Source organism: Scylla paramamosain, chromosome 25, assembly GCF_035594125.1.
Source record: "Scylla paramamosain isolate STU-SP2022 chromosome 25, ASM3559412v1, whole genome shotgun sequence".
Taxonomy (NCBI): domain Eukaryota; kingdom Metazoa; phylum Arthropoda; class Malacostraca; order Decapoda; family Portunidae; genus Scylla; species Scylla paramamosain.
This window is the reverse complement of record NC_087175.1, coordinates 14120893-14139315: the sequence shown is the minus strand read 5'-3', so window position 1 is coordinate 14139315 and position 18423 is coordinate 14120893. Positions and strand designations below refer to the sequence as shown.

The 18423-nt window shown below is 43.2% G+C and overlaps 1 protein-coding gene across 1 annotated transcript in view; it reads left to right on the top strand.

The window, feature by feature from the left end:
- Positions 1–1679: 1679 nt before the first annotated feature.
- Positions 1680–18423, top strand: part of LOC135113443 (atrial natriuretic peptide receptor 2-like) — a 57780-nt gene continuing 41036 nt past the window's right edge. Inside the window, exons 1-2 of the mRNA XM_064028705.1 lie at positions 1680–2128; positions 8267–8390. Coding sequence (XP_063884775.1) covers positions 2123–2128; positions 8267–8390 — 130 coding nt within the window. The 5' untranslated portion in view covers positions 1680–2122. The remainder of the gene's footprint in view (positions 2129–8266; positions 8391–18423) is intronic.

Below are 18423 nucleotides of genomic sequence, written 5' to 3'. Positions count from 1 at the left end.
TGAAAATTAGATCTTAAACCACGAATGTTGCATAAGTTAATGAAGAAAAAGTTGAGGGGGTGTCAAGATACTTAGGGTCGTCATCAGAAGGGCATCCCGACCTGGGGACATTTGTGGTCCCCTCTCAAGATGGGGACTCCGAGGCTGGTGTAGGAGTCGCCATGAATTTTTAAATTTTGAGTGAAGGGTGAATGTGTTAATTGGTGCTTGTAATTTTGTGTGGAGGAAGAGACTTGTTTTTATAGGGCAGGCTGTGACTGCCCACTTGTGTTGTGAGACACAAAGGGGTTCAGTGAGATCACAGCTGGGTTTAATGATAAGTTCACAGCACTCCCTGATCCAGTGCTTTAGACCTCACTGGGAGTAATTATCGTTTCGGCGGGTGCCTACTGCCTCTTCCTCTTCTGAACCTGCCATTACTACTAAAGATGCCAAGATAACTATATTTCCCTATTGTTTCTACACGTTCAACTCTGTAAACCAACTGAACTCTTCCCCTTCCAAACACAATTACTTTATCCTTACGGCAGTTAACTTCCAACTTCCATTGATGGCAACAGTTATCCAGAGCTTTTAATGCATTATTCATCTCCTCTTCACCGTTTCCCATAATCATTGTGTCATTAGCATACATAAGTACAAGTAATTTTAATTAAAGGTCTAGCCATTCATCATCAAATTTTAAATGTGCACAGCTCTCCCCTAACAAATGATCCTCAAGGTCATTGATATACAAGGCAAATAATAGAGGAGAGAGGTTTTCCCCTTGCCTTACACCTGTGTGTGTGTGTGTGTGTGTGTGTGTGTGTGTGTGTGTGTGTCATTTGCTACGGTCTTCTGCTAGCGATTAAGACAGTCGTTTTCTCATGGAAAGAACTCAGAGCTCGTAGTGACTGATCTGGGAGTAGGGCTGAGACCAGTCACACATAACACACCAGGACAGCAAGGTCGCAATCCATTGGTTTAGATCCCATGCCTCCTTGCTGCCAGGTGAACAGGGGCTCGCCCATTTACCTCGCCATGCCAGGGACCCAAAATCGGTGTCGTGTTCGTAGCTGTCCGCTCTTTGTTTACAAACTAAAGCAAGGCAGTTTTGAACACTTTATAGGGTCTGTTCCATCCTCTTTTAACCAAATCTCCAGGAATGTTATGGTCAACATAGCTGCCCTTCTGTACCCGGCTCTCCGCCAGCGAACTGTGCATGCTCAGAGACCAATGTTTACAAACAAAACCGTGTTATTGAACGTGTATTTCTGGTGCAACTCCAACAACATGATTGAAGACTTAGAAGATTAGCCAATAGTAGGGATGAAATAGACCCTATATAGTGTTCACAGTAATCTGCGTTTTGTTTATAAACACGAACGCAGCACCTGCGGCTTGACCTGGATCTGGACGCCTGGATCTGGCTGGCCATGACGCCGGTAAGGTCAGTATTGCCTTTGCGTCTGGGACGAGCGGAGGCAGCTGCTCGCTTTCTCTCTATACAGTGCACCAGTCTCTTACATCGCATTTTAATTTCATCCTTATTACATTACATTACATGTGTGTGCATGTGTTTGTGTGTGCATGTATATCTGTCATTGTAAATTGAATTGAATTAAAGTTATTGATAATATTCGGTTTATTAATCTCGCAGACATATAACTGAAAATTCACATCTTACATACTTATATACCAACATACATTCTACATCTTAAATATACATTTAACTCTAAGGAAGTATCTTACAATTTGATTGTGTGGTTGCCAGATGACTCTGATCAACCTAGTAGCATGTATTTTTCTATTCAGAGTGTATTTTTCCTATCTAGCAGCGGATCACAACTTCCAACTTACACAAGGTATCTAATCACTGCTAGGTGAGCAGGGGTTACACTCCAAAGAAGTCCGCCCAAAAACTTCTAATCTGATCCAGGTTTCGAACTCGCGCCCTCCGAGTATGAGATCCGGCGCGCTAACCACTGTGTAGTGTGTGTTTGTGGTCACTATAACAGCACGTAGATTAGGTTTGTCACCAGTTTTTGTTTCCCATCAGGTTCCTGCTGAGAGCTTCGAGAGCGCTACTGTTTACTTCAGCGACATAGTTGGCTTCGAAGACTTGTGTGCAGAAAGTTCACCTATGCAGGTCAGTGATTGGTATGAGGTTGGATGTTTTTCAAACTGAAACGCATAAAAAGTGCAAGAAATCATGCATTTAATTTACTTGTTATTATTCACAGATGGTAAATATTGACAGCAAAACAATAAATAGAATATATATATATATATATATATATATATATATATATATATATATATATATATATATATATATATATATATATATATATATATATATATATATATTTATTTATTTATTTATTTATTTATTTATTTATATATATACATATATATTGAAAGCAGTTATGAAAAGATCTTAAATCCAGATACGATCAATACAGCACTCACGGTGAACGTGGACGAATGACTGAATGTTATTGATTTATGTTGTGTCGACGCTGCATCGTGGTCATATGGTGCGCTACGCATCTTTGAAAGCAACAAAGATTACTGGTTAGAATATTAATATAAAACCAAAATTATGGAATGGTTAAAATAAAAAAAATAAAAAAAATGAGCACATAGAAAAGGAAATGGGATTTATCATCAAAACTTTAAGTGGTAAAAATTAGAAGGTTTGAATGTTAATGTATTAATTAATTCGAGTTGATTTAATTTCATTTAAAGTGAGGGGGTACTGACGTTGTTCGTTTCATACCCAAGACACTGACCCAACTGACCCAGATTTCTGGCATTGTTCGTTACGTGCCCAAGACACTGACACCACTGACCCAGGCCCCAAGACTCAGTACTGTTCGTTACGTGTCTTCCTCACTTGCCTTCATGTTCTCCCAGTGCAAGGATAAAGTTCCGCCCAATACTATATCAATGATAAAATAAATAGAAAAACAGTTAAAAGTAATCTGTAATTTGTTTAAAAGACCAGCCTTCTCCACAGACATAAGAACCTTACGTGCCAGGAAGAGAACTCTCTCTCCAAGTATCAACGACATCTGGAAACTCCCATCCTCATCGCAACAACAAAAAGATATCACTCCCGCTGTTCAACCAGATTGGGACACTCCACCAGAAAGTGTCGCACTGTAAAGGGAACTAAGCAGTCATCACAAAATGGTTGTCATTCCCGGGACTTGAGGTAACCATGAGTGAGACGCGTGTGACCCGTCCAGAGACGGGCCATTGCAGTCTCTGAGCCGTTCTCCTGCACATGGACGGAAAGTTACATTAGTTATCTCACTCATCTTAGTTGTGGCAACCAAATCTGCTTTGCCAACTGGCAAGAACTGCCACCCTTATACTGGAGTATAAGTCATGAAAGGGAATGGGGGCGAAAGGAACAACCCGAGTTGCCGTCTCTTTAGCCAGCCTATCGGCCTCCTCACTCCCCTGAACTCCTACACTTGCACTCAATAACAAAAGTAAGTAGAATTCCTCTTGGGTTGGTTGTGCTGTCACCCCACAGCAATTAAAGTCTCCCAGGAAGAGAAAGGAAGAGGGTAGGTCTTGCATGAGGCGGGTAAGAAACCCCTCTCTCGAGAAGAACACTGGCTGGAAGATATGAGTATACTGCATATAGTATAAAAACGTTTTAAAAATACCATGACTGCAACAACCTGCAGTGGTGTTTTGGAGGTCTATTATTGTGTATGGTATGTCCTTACGGACCGGAATTGCAGTGCCACCACGGTGGCCTTGTCCTAAGTTAAAATGGAAATACAATGTACAGTATCCAGGAGTGGGAGGAACCGAGTTTCCCACCATAGTATCTTGGAGAAATACACACACTAGAGAGAAATGAGAGAGGCGAAGACTTAGCTCCTCCCGAGATGCACGCAAACCACGGCAATTCCACTGAAGGATCTTGAATATTGTTACCTTGAGGTAGGTTTTCATTGAAGCCCCAGAGAGAAGATTCCCTTTACTAACATAATTAGATAGCTTACAGCGAGGCTTATTGGGTCCTACGTTCTTTACAGGCACATAACCCTGAGACTGAGTAACTAGAGTGGGATTATCTACCTGCACGTGAGTCTCTGAAACTTCTGAAAAGACTGGAGGAGGAGGAAGATAATTCCTGGACAAAGGGGGATTGCTATTGTTTCTCGAGAAGGACTTATTGGGAAGACGTGCAGGGAAACCCTCTACATCCATATTAGATGTTATTTAATCACCTTTGATAATGACGTCTAGCTCAGTGACACCTGATGCTCCCAAAGGGATCTTTCTATGGGGAACGCCTGTAGAGTCTAGGGACTCGGCAGATCCCCAGGAACGTTTCTGGTGGAAGTGAGAAAGAACCTTTGGATATTTGTTTGTACGTGTCTGTGGAGAATTACAAATCTCGGGAGATGTTTGTGGTTGAGAATCCATGGGGACGTGGACTTCTGCAATATGAACTCCTGTAAAAGGAGTCTGTGATGTAGATGGTGAAAATGCAGAGGGCCTTGCTGAAAATGTAGCAGAGGCCTTGGGTGAAGATACAGAGGAGGGATTATCTATGGAATCTTCCAAAATAGGGAACTTGTTGCAGATAGTAACTGAGGGAGCGACATTCTCACAAGAACAGGAGGAAAGTTGATGTTGAGAAAGGGCGTTACAACTGCATTACCTGTAGCAGAGGTGGGAGAACTGGAGTAAAGGGAAGAGGCATACGTCTTTGCCCCGCCATCCTTCTGTCAAAAAAGAAGTTCCCGCCTGGCACTACAGAGACTAATGAGCTGAGAATTTGCCAGTCGAAGAATGTCCTGCTGTCTCACATTGTCGAGAACGTATCGGATGAGCTTCCCTGCGGTAGAAGCAATAAGATTCAGATTCGCATTCAGAAGTATGGTATGAATCAAGGACAGAGTAGTGACCGCACCGAATACGATTTGTTAAATTCTTTCTTTCGTGACCGAACTCATAACACCAGTAACGTAGTAAAAGGACGGTCAACAAATGCCTTTGATGGAAGAGAGAAAGGACCGATCTTTACACGTTCAGGGAGAAAGAAAATTAGCATAATAATGTTACTATTTCCTCTAGTTATGGCCACTCGTTGAACATTATCAGGACATAGCTGAAGGATGTCATCTTCTGAGAATTCGTACAGGTCCAGGTTTTAAATGCGTCGTTTTGCAGGAATTGAATGTTCGGTGTGGCTTCATGAATTCGAAGATCCCATCAGAAGGGTATGGTAGATGGAAAAGCATCATCACCTGCGGTAAATCTTCGTCTCTGATTAAGACACTTTTACCATATTTTTTTTCTATTATTAGTAGGAAGGACTCCAGTTTCCTTTTCTAGATACTTGGCAGCAAGAATAGAGTTACCTTGACCTTCTCTATAATATGCTACGAACCAGTAATGTGTAGGTGAGTGGCGAGCTCTAGGAGCACATTCCTTAGCATCATCAAAGACATAAGAACAATAATCATTCTCGCTGTCATCTACATCGCTTGATCGAATGATATCAGCAATTAAGTTGTATCCAAGATGCAGAAAATTTATTGTATCAAGAGCAGCTTTGGCAACAACGGCTAAAGTAAATGTCACTCACATAACACCGATAAGAGAGACAATCGCCGTCATATTTGAGAGTGTCACGATCGCTTACTTATTTACGATCGTACGATCCCGGTTATCTTTCCAAGAAAGTGGACGTTACACTGATCCCAGAAAGTTCTTGATTTTTAAAGGCCTCGAGTGCCTACCCTACCTATCCGAAATCGCCAGAATTACACCCTCTCACTCTACCTTTACCTTGGCACAGCACACCTAGAATCACCTCTAATACCAGATCAATGTAGGGGGAGTAGAAAACACGATTATTCTATGTTACAAGCACATATATTAATACTAATGATAATTCCCAAAAAACATGAGGTAGTACACGTTAATACATGACGTTCTCATCACTTCACACAACACCAGAACCAGTTTACACCTCCACCAGTCACAGAAATATTTCCCTCAACCGCAGGAATTTACTCAGACGCCATTACCGCGTCCCCAGACAATAATTCCCGTATTTCACCTCCTCAAGCCTCACAGGAGATCACCATCATCACCAAAGATTATCCATAACATCATCCCTAAAATCACCAATACACAACACCAGCTTCCAAGGTCAACACCACAATCTCCACTCACAAAATGGCTGCCAGTTTGACCTATGACCCCTTCGAACAGCGTCACCAGCACAACTCAATAACCGAATTTCAGCGGACAAGAGCTCTTGGTACCACAAAAGACTCACTAACCTGATCCTGAATATCAAGGTTATACCGCTACACCACTAATACCTCCACACACTCACTCCATCACCAATCCACACCAAGATTATTCCCTGAGAGCCGCCTTCCCTCCGATCTACCTCACGACCCAAGGCTCTCTGCGTTCCCCTCCTTGGAATGTGTTGTTGCCCACTCAAGCTCCCCTCGTTTCAACATATTTCCACCTCAATTATACTTCCTCCCTTATACATACAAAGATATAGAGAACTTAAATTATGAAGTGAATAATATTACATGATATAAAATGAGTAAATAAGCCTTACACTACTTATAACCAATAATAAGGTAATGTCCGAAAGGCAGGTAACCGGAACAGGGGGACACTCAGAAAATGTGTTCCTTTTCAAGGTAAACTCAGCCAATAACATGACAAGAGGGATACGGAGAAGTGTACCAAAGGCTTGAAAACTGAGTGAAGGGCACGGTATGACATGGAGGCATAGACATTAAGGATCATAAGAATGTCAAGACAAGAAGACTCAGCAACTGACCCAAGGGAAACCCCCTATGTGGATTACGAGGGGGCGAGCGCTGGCCGCTGTGAACGGGGTACCTCGTCCCCATGGGGGTCACTCGTTTTAAAAAGTGGCCCCTCATGATTCGAAAGTTTGCATCCCAGCCCAGACACCCAACCATCCAGCACAGGACGACCTCAAAAGATGGCCCCCTTGGTGAGCGGCACCGCTGGCCCGTACTGGCAGTTTAACTCCGGAAACCATTTAGTTTGGTCCTGCATAGGCGACCTTGCTAGCATGGGTAGCTTCTCCCCCTAGTAAGGCGGAGCAGGGGCTGAAGCCCCCTCTAGCCTCGTTCAACACGCACCCCTCCCCCACCCATCGCCAAGACAAGGCGGTTCTCACTAGGGGGCGTGGACGAATGAAATTCGTTATAACAGATAACATTTTTCAAATGAACAAGCATATACCAAAAAGAAAATAAATAAATAACGCCGGATGTGACTTAGTGGTAGATAAACAACGCCAAAGCCGTGAAATAGGTATGGCCAGAATGATGATGTTGATGACGATGATTATACGCCAATCTTAACGATATTTTCTCAGCTACATGATTAATGGAATTAAAAACTTACTACCCTACCTTTTCTTATTCTTTTTTTTTTTGTTTTTTTTCGTATCAGGATGATCACCCAACTTATTTTCTTCATTCTCCTTCTTCATATTTTTCTATATTATTCACTTAATTTTAGTTTCTCCTCTATCTTCTCCCCCCCTCCTTCTTCTTTTTCTCTTTATTATTATTATTATTATTATTATTATTATTATTATTATTATTATTATTATTATTATCATTATTATTATTATTATTACGATCATCATAAGCATCATTAAAGTTATTATTACTACTACTACTACTACTTATAATTATTATTATTATTATTATTATTATTATTATTATTATTATTATTATCCTACTATTATCATTGTCATCATCACTGTAACTAGCAACTTACGAATACTGTTATCTTTACCAACATAACGTTTCGTTCACCTCAACCATTATTGTAATTTCTTTTCGTCTAAGAAGTTGACTTTCTTTCTTTCGTTTTTTCTTTTTTTTTTTTTTTTTTTTTTTTATGTAGGAGGGACACCGGCCAAAGGCAACAAAAATCTAATAAGAAAAAAAAAAGCCCACTGAGATGCCGGTCCCCGAATAGGGTCCGAAGCAGTTGTCAAAATTGAAAGATAAGTGTTTCGAAACCTCCCTCTTCAAGGAGTTCAAGTCATAGGAAGGTAGAAATACAGAAGCAGGCAGTATTTCCAGAGTTTAACAGAAAATATTATTTAAACAACAATTGCCTCATCACCATCCTCCCCACTAACCTTTGTCAACACCATCATTCATTTTCATTATCATCAATATAAACAAATATTTGATTTATTTACTGTTTCTTTCTCTCTCTTTCATAGATCGTGACTCTTCTCAACAGCCAGTATAGAGTATTTGATTCACGTCTCGAGAAATACGACGTTTATAAAGTGGAGACCATCGGTGACGCCTATATGGTAGTGTCTGGGCTGCCACGGCGAAACGGTAAGGAAACAACTGATAAAGAAAGATGTCCTTCATTCTAAACCGACCTTCCCTTGTTCCCTATAGCCAGACCGTTTGTTGCGCCAAATTCGGTTAGATGACAACTCAGTTGACAACTCAGATAATTATCACTGACTGTCAGGTGTCACCTTGGACTCGCTTCCTGGCAACTATCACGTAGCTTATAGCCAATCTCTTTTCCCCTGAGAGCCTTTTTTTTTTTTTTCTGCATCTTTCCTTTTGAAAAGGGATGACAAACTACTACGGTGTTGTGTGCTGCCCTCACCTTGTTTACAAAGTCTATACTTAGGTAAGATTTGTAAAACAAAACAAAACAAACAAAACACTTTAGGATGGGAGGGCGGAATGTGTCGTTTCAGTGGAAGACAGGGAAGCGTCGGTAGATTGATTTATTGAACAATAAGTTAAGGCGCCGCAACATATGGCACAGCTGCAAATTGCTTAACGCAACCAAGATGGTAGGTACTGAGCATAAAAAAAATAAAATAAATAAATAGATAGTCTATGGTAAAAACACTAAAAATCACACACACACAAAAAAAAAAAAATGCTAATATAGGAGTATGTATTAAAGGAAAATTGATTAATCAGCGAAACACGAAATGCTACAAATTATGAGAGTTGGTATTTGAATGTACTTATTTGAAATTATCCAGAACATGTGGTGAAGTGGTGGCTCCTGTCAGGCGATAATGTAGTGTCCTTACATTTCAAACAAACCTCTCAAAGGCAACAACGATACACGAACGCAAAAACAGAAAACAAAACACGAAACAGCCGCGACTCTTGGGTTTCCGGACTCAACACTGTTATGAATATGATAGAGGGAGTGACACTATTTCCCCAGCATGAAGGACAAAAAGTTACAATAACTCTATGAAGGACTGGACATATATCTGTAGTGCCGGGGTCTGTAGCAGCTTTGGACTGTTAAAATTGTTTTTAGCTTCCATTAACTTTTACTTTATTTTTTTTCTATTTACCTTTAACTCTTTACTTAATAAATACAGAACAGATTATATTATATTACTTTACCTTACCTTGAATTCTTTACTTTTGTTCTTTGGTAACATGGTAACATGTCACATTCTCGGTCAGGTTCGTGCTAACGAGCACGCCCACGATGCTGTAACATATTTGGAGTTCTTTCTATTTAAGAACGACGTGTTGCTTCTTCCCTTGACATAAAACCCAACGAATCTTTTGGATTTCGTTACTAAAATCAATAAAAAATAAAAAAGATGTAGGAATTACCTCATTCTCATAACTTGTCACCTGATGTTAGTGACACGTCTCCAGTATCTCCACCTCCACCTCAGATGTCTCCCACGTCGAGCGTGCTCTCTTCCCAGGCGTTGTATTCAGCAAGGCGTACACCTTTTTCATACACTTATTGCAATAAAGACGGCAACATTAGTTCCTGCCTTTAGTTCGCGCCTCGACCATACGGTTTACAGAGTCAGTTTGTTCTCGCATCCCGTCTTGTAAGTGTGTCTGTGCTGTCCATTATATATTATAAGTTTATTAAACGTTTACTCAACGTTTCTGTCTTCCCACGCTTGGTCGGACACCGGGAAATCCACACGGTGGTTGAACCACACGGAGAAGTGTTTGGAAAAGAGGACTTCTTACATGGTAATGCAGGAGCCCAGGCTTGTTTTGCTTTATTTCCTATCCCCACCACGCTATTCTCTGGGACCTCTACAGTGCATTGTGCACTGTACATTGTACAGTGTGGTACAGTGAAAACAGTGCTGCGCAGTGCGTGCTGTAATAGTGTTTTTTTTTTTTTTTTACGTAAGAGGATCATTAGCTAAAGAAAACAAAAAAGGAAAAAAAATCCCACTGGGGTACTGGTCTCGAAAGAAATGCCAAAAGAATCATAGAAAATTGAAGGATCAGTGTCTTGAAACCTTTCTTTTGAAAAAATTCAAGAGTTAGAGGAGAGGAGTTGATAATACAAAGTTTTTTTTTTATTCCACTCTGTCTTGAATAGCGGTATGAGTTTAACCCCCTTACATGTAAAGCATACTGCATACATGGACAGGTAAGGCCCCTGTACAGAGTTGGCGGCTGGGAGGGGGGGAGGAAGTGAGAAAAAATGGCGGAGACGACCCAGATTGCCGAACCTCATAAAAACTGTTTTAGCTAAAGATGAGATATGAAGTTTCCAGTTTATAAATTTGTAAAGTTTCCAGATTATAAATAAATGACAGACCGAAGATGTTCATTGTAGAAGAGGGAAACAGTTGAGTGTCACTGAAGAAGAAGGGATAGTTTTCTGGAAGGTTTTATCGAATTGATAGATGGGGGAATGAGGTTTTGCTCTGCTCCAGTAATAAATTTTAGATAAATGGGTATTAATGCGTTCTGCGGCTTCCCTGCATGAACTGTTTATTTCCTGAAGGGTACGTAGAAAAGTGCACGGTGGTATCATCAGCGTAGGAGCAGATAGGACAAGAAGTTTTAAAAGATCATTGTTAAATGATAGAGAGTGGGTGACAGGACAAAACCTTGAAGAAACAGTGACCGTCTACCAGAACAAAAAGGAAACTTGAGATTAAATTACAGTGAGAAGAACAGAAGCCGTAGCAGAAGATTTTGGAAATCAAAGCTTTGTGCCAGACTCTATCAAAAGCTTTTGATATGTCTAAGGGAACAGCAAAAGTTTCACCAAAATCTCTAAAAGAGAATGACAAAGACTCAGTAAGGAAAGCCACCAGTAGAGGGGCCTTGACGGAACCCATACTGGCGACCAGATATAAGGTTGTGAAGTGATAGATGTTTAAAAATCTTCCTATTCGGGATAGATTAAAAAAAAATGTAGATAGCCAGGAAATTAAAGCAATAGGACGTTTTTTTCTTTTTTTTTTTTTTTTTGAGGAATTGAAACTGTCATCCTTATTAGGAACAAGTTGTATGTAGGCAAACTTTTGCAAAAAGGAAAGTAAAGAGTTGAAAGTGTTTGACTAAGCTAGATGCAAGCACGGAGGCACAGCTTTCTAGAACAATATGAGGGACCCCATCAAGTCCATAAGCCTTCTGAGGCCAGGCTAGCAACGCCAGGCCAGCGAGGGCATGGAAAACATCACTGTGAAGGATTTTAATGTGTATCATGTAGTAGTCGAAGAGTGGAGGAGAGGAGGGAACAAGCTCTGAATCATCCAAAGTAGATTTTTAGCAAAAGTTTGAGCGAAGGGTTCAGTTCAGCTTTAGTAATAGATGAGATGGTAACGGTGCCATCAGGTTGAAGTAAAAGGAAAGCTGAAGAAGCAAAGTTATTGGAGTTGTTTTTGGCTATGTGCCAGAAATCACAAGGAGTTATATCTTGAAAGATTTTGACATTTTCTATTAATGAAGGAGTTTTTAATTAGTTGGAGAACAGACAGCGTGATTCTGGGCAGAAATTTAAAGCGCATGAGATTCAAGTGATAGAAGGTTCAAGTACCCTTTCTGGGCTATCTCTGTATCATGTACAGCATGAGAACAGGCTGTGTTAAATCAAGGTTTGGAAGGTTTAGGTCGAGAAAAAGTGTGAGGAATGTCAGACACTATCACTTCTGTTATGCCCTCAGCACACAGAGACGGGTATCTGACAAGGAAGCAGTAGTTATTCGAAGGCAAATCAACATAATACCTCCTCAGTTAGCATAGACAAAATGCCAGAGGCACCTCTGCTTTCGAGAATCCTGAGCGATAGGACAAAATACAGATATGAGATTGTGATCGGAGGAATCCAGCGGAGAAGATACGGTAACCGCATAAGCAGAAGGATTAGAGGCTAGGAAAAAGTCAAGAATATTGGGCGTATCTCCATGATGGTCAGGAATACGAGTAGGCTGTTGCACCAGTATTCTAGGTCGTGGAGTATAGCAAAGTTAAAGGCTAGCTCACCAGGACAGTCAGTGAAGGATAATGAAAGCCAAAGCTTGTGGTGAACATTGAAATCTCCAAGAATGGAGATCTCTGCAAAAGGGAAGAGAGTCGGAATGTACTCCACTTTGGTAGTTAAGTAGTCAAAGAATTTCTTAAATCAAGCCAGATGAGTTAGTTGCGAGGTATACAGAAGAGATAAATTAAGTTTGACAGTGAATCTGTAGTCGTAGCCAGATGGTGGAAAACTCAGAAAGATTCAAGAGTGTGGCACGAGAGCAGGTAAAGCGAACCAGTGTCTCCTCACTACTCGGACTCCAAAGATAGTGAATACATGACTCTTCGCTCTCTCCGTGGCTCAGACTCGGCGGCCTAGTGTGCCAAGAAGGAATCAATTATTCACAGAACTATGTAGCACCACGGTAGTAGACACCTACCGAAACGATATTAACTACCAATGAGGTCTTAAGCACTGGATTAGGGGGTGCTGTGACACAGTCACAGCCTGCCCTCTAAAGATAACGTTCTTCCTTCACACAAAACTACATGTACCTAATTACACACACACCCTTCACTTAAAAATCAAGATCAATATGGCGACTCCTACACCAACCTCAGAGTCCCCTTCTAGGAAGGGAACCAGAAATGTCCAAGGTTGGACTGTTCTTCTGTGTCTTGACACCTCCTCAACTTCTTCATTAACTTCTGCAACATTCGCTGTCTTACATCTAAGTTTCGATCTGTAGACGACTTCTCCTCCAGTAAACCTCATTTTCTTTTCCTTACTGAAACACAGGCGTCTGAGGCAACTGACAATAATTCCTTTTCTGTTCCCTCCTAGTTTCTCTATCCTCATTTCCAATCCAAAGCTGGATGTTGCATTTGTGAACGCAACACTTGCTTTTACTCGCTTTGCAACATTTAAAAGCACCTGCTCGCACTGCTATAAACTCGTGTACCTTCCTTACGTTTAGGCACTTTTTACGTGGTAGTTTGTAGAATACTGAATCATTCCTCGTGGTGACAAGAAAGAGTCTTCGGTGAGCGAAGGAGTGTCGGCGCGAGGAAGCTTTCTTATGCAGCGCCCTCGCCCTCTCTGCCAGAGCTATAAACCCTTCTTCGATGGATGATGGAGAGAGACGAAGTTTAGAAGAGGCAACACATCGCGGGGAGGAGGAATCAGTTGCACGAGCAAAGAGGGAGGAACAAAGACGGGAGGATGCCGCGCAGTTTCAGTCTCCACTAGACTCACATACCGCAGGCCCTCGCCAACCTTTCACCGGTGACACCGACAACTGTACCCACAGTGGGCACCAGCGCTTGGATATCCAGAGAGTGGTGGAGCACATGTTACAGGTATCCCAGACTCGACTCTGTCTGCTGATGACGTGCTTGACGTTCTCCAGCAACACATCAAAAACTCCTGCAATGAATCACTCCGTCGGTGGGTGTTTACTAGTTGGCAGTATGTAACTGGCAAGTTTTTTGCGGCGTTCTTTGCCAGGCTGAAGACTCTGTCTAAAAAAATAGATGTCGACAAAGCCAACAACAACGAGTACAAGGAGGCATGGGCAAACACGCCATCCTCACTTGCGTCCAGGATGAAGAACTGGTCCAGATCATTGCCCTCGACGCCTCTCCCACTCTCGCGATGTTCTGTCGTTCTCATGAGGATACGAGGTCAACGGCCTCAGCCTTACGGATCTCTTCAAGAGTATGTGCAGCCTACCAGTATAAGAAGGGGATGAAGAAGGCCCACAAGACTAACGCCAAAGAAAATTCAGCTGACCCCAGGTCGTCCTCCTGCAGTAACTGCGGCAAGCAGCAGCATGGCCTCCAAGGAATACCCCACTACCGAAGTATTGTGCCATGGCTGCGGCAAGACAGACCACTGGTAATTAACCAAGAGATGCCTCGCAAGGACTGCTCATTGTAGTGCTTGTAACAGGTATGGGCATTTCGAGAAGTTCTGCATGTCACCGAAATCCAAGAAAAGCAGTCCTCACAGCTCAAGACTCCGAAAGCAGGGAAAAGCACCTTTCACATGGTATGAATGGAACTGCCTTCGGATGGCACTGACTCCTGAGCACCAGACAAGCAACATCTGGCGAATTCAGTCGACCATACATGACAGGTCCGTGTCCTCTCCCACCATACATGATGTCATTATAGATGGCGGTGTGTCCAGCAGCTTAGAGGTGATAGTCGATACTGGTGTTGACTCCACGGTGATAGTCCACAGCACTTCAGGACCTTGGGTCTCACAAAATGTGATCTTGCACCGCCCCCTACGCTGGTGTACCAGAATGTGAATGGGTCCAAGATTCATGCTGCCTTAGGATCCTTTCAAGCGGAGCTCTCCTATGGCAACTTGCCCTTGAAGGACTGCGTTGACGTTCAATGTTGTCAATTATCTTGGGAGCACTGCAGAAAATTATAGTGCCGAGGGATTTCCCCGAGCAAATTACGGTTGCTAAGGGGCCTCTCAACAAATTCAAGGAGGCGACAGGTTATATACGACATGGAGACCTATAGAGCTTCAATCAGAGAGACATTGTACCTCCTCCACTCCAAGACGTGTCACCACCATTTTCACACCCAGGTCTACGTCCCCGGAGGCCGCTCAAGAGTATTTATTTCAAGAGTATTCGGATGCCTTGGTGGGAAAAGACGATCTGAAGGATGCCCCGCTCCAGCCAATGGGCCCAGAGTTGAGTATCCATCTTCGAGACGGCGCCCACTTCTTCGCCATACATACCCTACGGCTGATCCTATTGCCTTATCGACATCTGGTGAAGGGCGAGTTGGATTTCATGACTGTGCAAGGCATCATCGCTCCTATTGGTGACGATCCATCTCCTTGGTGTCATCCAATGATATTCGTCGCAAAGGCGTCTGGATCACTACAGATTTGTTGAGGCTCAATAGCCAAGTGTCCTGCCCAGCCCACCTGTCTCTGACACCCTTCGCAGCTATAGGAAGTGTCGAGCTGAGGCCCAATATTTTACAACGATGGACTCATTGTGCGGCTGCTGGTAGATTTCCCTGGCTAAGCAAGATCGGTTTAAACTACCTTCTTCACTCCTTATGGCCAGTTCCCGTACCATCGCGATCCCATGCGTTTTGTTGCTACTGGAGATGCTTTCCATCTTCAAGGAGACCTCGCACTTCAATATGTGATGCAGTGTTGAAAATGATATCACCCTGTATGACTAGGACTATCACGCACACCTGCATCGGGTTAATGATGTTTTTCTCCGTTGTTGGGCCCATGGGATCACGCTGAACGCCGAGAAATTAGTTCGTCCCTGTCCAATGCGGCTCACTTTTTTTTTTTTTTTTCAATTTTTATTTTTTATTTATTTATTTTTTCTTTCTTTGACGGATGCCGATATCCGATACGCCACCATTGAGGTGGAGATGTCGGCTGTAATATGAGCCATGAGGAAGTGCCGCTTCTAGCTCATTGGTCTCCAGCACTATGAATTGGTTGGTCACAGATCATCGCCAACTGGCCCCATACTGAATGGTTACTCATTGGGTGCTATTGATAACTCCCGGCTGCATAAGATTTCATCGTTTTCCTTCACGGCAGAGTGGCACTCGAGAGAGGAATTATGCAGTTCCGATGATCTCTCCTGCTCTCCATTGTGGAGAGCAGGAACGGAGAGTCTCCGTTGTGGACAACGTCTCGGGCGCTGTGACAGGCCTGTCAGTCATGAGTATCATAACGCTATGGGCAGCAGAGTGCTTAGCCACTGCAGCAGCTCCTACCAACCCAGAGCTACAGACAGCGACCTGGCACTGAAAGATGTGCAGCCTTCAATGACCCATCCTACATAGAGTTTCTTCACCACATTAAAAATGGTTTCCCTCGGGATATTTAGGCTTTTACACCCGTTTTGGAAGCTCGGAGAGGACCTCTACTGCCAGGAGGACCTCGTCCTATATGGCGCTCGGGTGGTAGTAACGGCCTCTCTATGGCCTGGGACGCCTGCATAACCACTACGCACTAAGGCTATGAAGCGCCGAGCAACACAAGTGGTGTACTGGTCTGGCATCAACGCAGACATCGTGAACACAGTCTGTGCCTGTTAGCCGTGCCAGGTGATCCAACAAACCAGTAGCAAGAGCCCCTGTTCTGCAATAACCATCCCACCAAGCCTTTTGAATCGGTGTCAGCCGACTTCTTCTCCACTGCAGGTAAGTCCTTCCTTGTTGGCGACCGTCTATCCGGCTGGCCTGTGATGGTATCCTGCAGGTATCATCGTTTAGTGTCACCAACCGCCACTTCCAACAGCTCGTCTCGGACTTGGGCGCCCAGGTTCGTCTGCACACATTTGCCAGCTGGGAGTTTGCTAACTTCCTAGAGTGATGGGGTGTCCGCCACAATATGTCGACGCCTTACCATCCACAGTCTAATGGCCACACAGAGTCTACGATGAAATCAGTCAAGTATCTTATCGAGGTGTTCCCAATGGGAAAATCTTGACTGAAGGTTTGACAAGGGCTCATATTCTCTATGGCTGCCTTCAATGTCCCTGTACATGCTGAAGCTTTTCAAGACCAGTGGCAGGCCAGCGGTTAGCGTTGCAATCGTCAAACTACCGCTCGTATCGGTGATGCTACTGCTAAGTACGACGAACATGCCTAGACCCTCCAACCGCTAGCAGTCAAAGATGTCGTCCGTGTTCAGGAGCCTATGACAAAGTGCTGGGACAATGTCGGCACCACAATGAGCATCGACAGTACAGAGCGCGGGATTATCTTATTAGGATGGCCAGCGGGCGTGTGCGGTGGAGGAATCGTCGCTTTCTCCCCCCAACTTCACCTACTGCGGTCCCACTGTCTAGGAATGACTCCACGCCGGAGCCTACACAGTCGTGCCTTCCTACGCCTCGCTGCTCAGAAAGGATCAAGTCTAAGGTGGACGCTCAAAACACGGGTGTCCTAAGAGTGTGAAAAGGGGGAGGTAGATGTGCGATAGTGTTTACTGTTAGTATGCATGTGTGCATATACATGTTAAGAATTGCAAAGCAAGTTATTTCTTCAGTTCATACCTAAATGGCAAAATTAGTTCCCGCCTTTAGTTCCCACCTCGCCTCACGGCGTCGGTCTGTTCCCATATGGTAAGTGTGTCTGTACTGCCCACTACATCTTAAGGAATCTGTTTTCTACGTTTTTTAACTCTCCCCGCGATTGGTAAAACATCGGGGCACCCACTCGGTGGTTGAACCACAACACTTGTAGACGATGCTACCGTCGATAAAACAAGCTCAAGACTGCTCGTTTATCGCCTCCATACGAGCGTGAAGCAGCTTCTCCTAGGAATGTACCTTCTCAACGATTTCAGCCCACACGCGCTCTAAGCCTTCATCACCTGCTCGTCGTGCTTGCTTCTAATCTTCTGTTCAGAAACAGTATACGCGCTGTCTATCTTCGGCTTCGAGGCCTCGCATGACTCCTGTGCGCCCGTCTAAGTTCTGTATCATTTATTATCTGGGTAATCACAAAACAGAGGAATGTTTCAGAATTCTGTAATGAAAGCGAGAACTGGTTGTGAAGACCTCTCATTCTAATTTTTGGAGACAACGGTTTCAAGCCATCCAAGGTACGCATATATATGGGGTGTTTTTCTTGTAACACTCCTTTTTCCTTGAGAGTTGTTACTGGTGCTTCTTTTAATATACTGAGTATCCAGGCTTATTCCAAATTTAAGGACTTGTGTAAGTCTCCCCTACAGCCTTGGCATAGTCTTGAAAGTCATGTACCACCATTTGATGCAGGTTTTTGTAACCTCTGATTTTGCCCTCAACAGCGATGGTCTCTTAGGACTTGATTTGCTTGTGACTCATATTATTAATGCTTTTTATTCACAAAATCATGCTATTTCCCACCAAGGTCATCTTATCTGCAATGGACATTCCGGGTCCACTGTTAGCCTTGCAGCATTCCCAGCTCATGGTTCATCATTGCCTGATTTTAGAGTTAAAAACGTTCATTCTCTGCAGTGGATGTTTGTCCTGCCATCGTCATTGGTGATCAGCACGTGGGCCTATGATTGCTGTTCGCCTTTTCGTTCACGTGGCAAATGTGCTTGTTGCGCGTCTTATCTTCCCGGACTGCGTTCGTTTGTTGA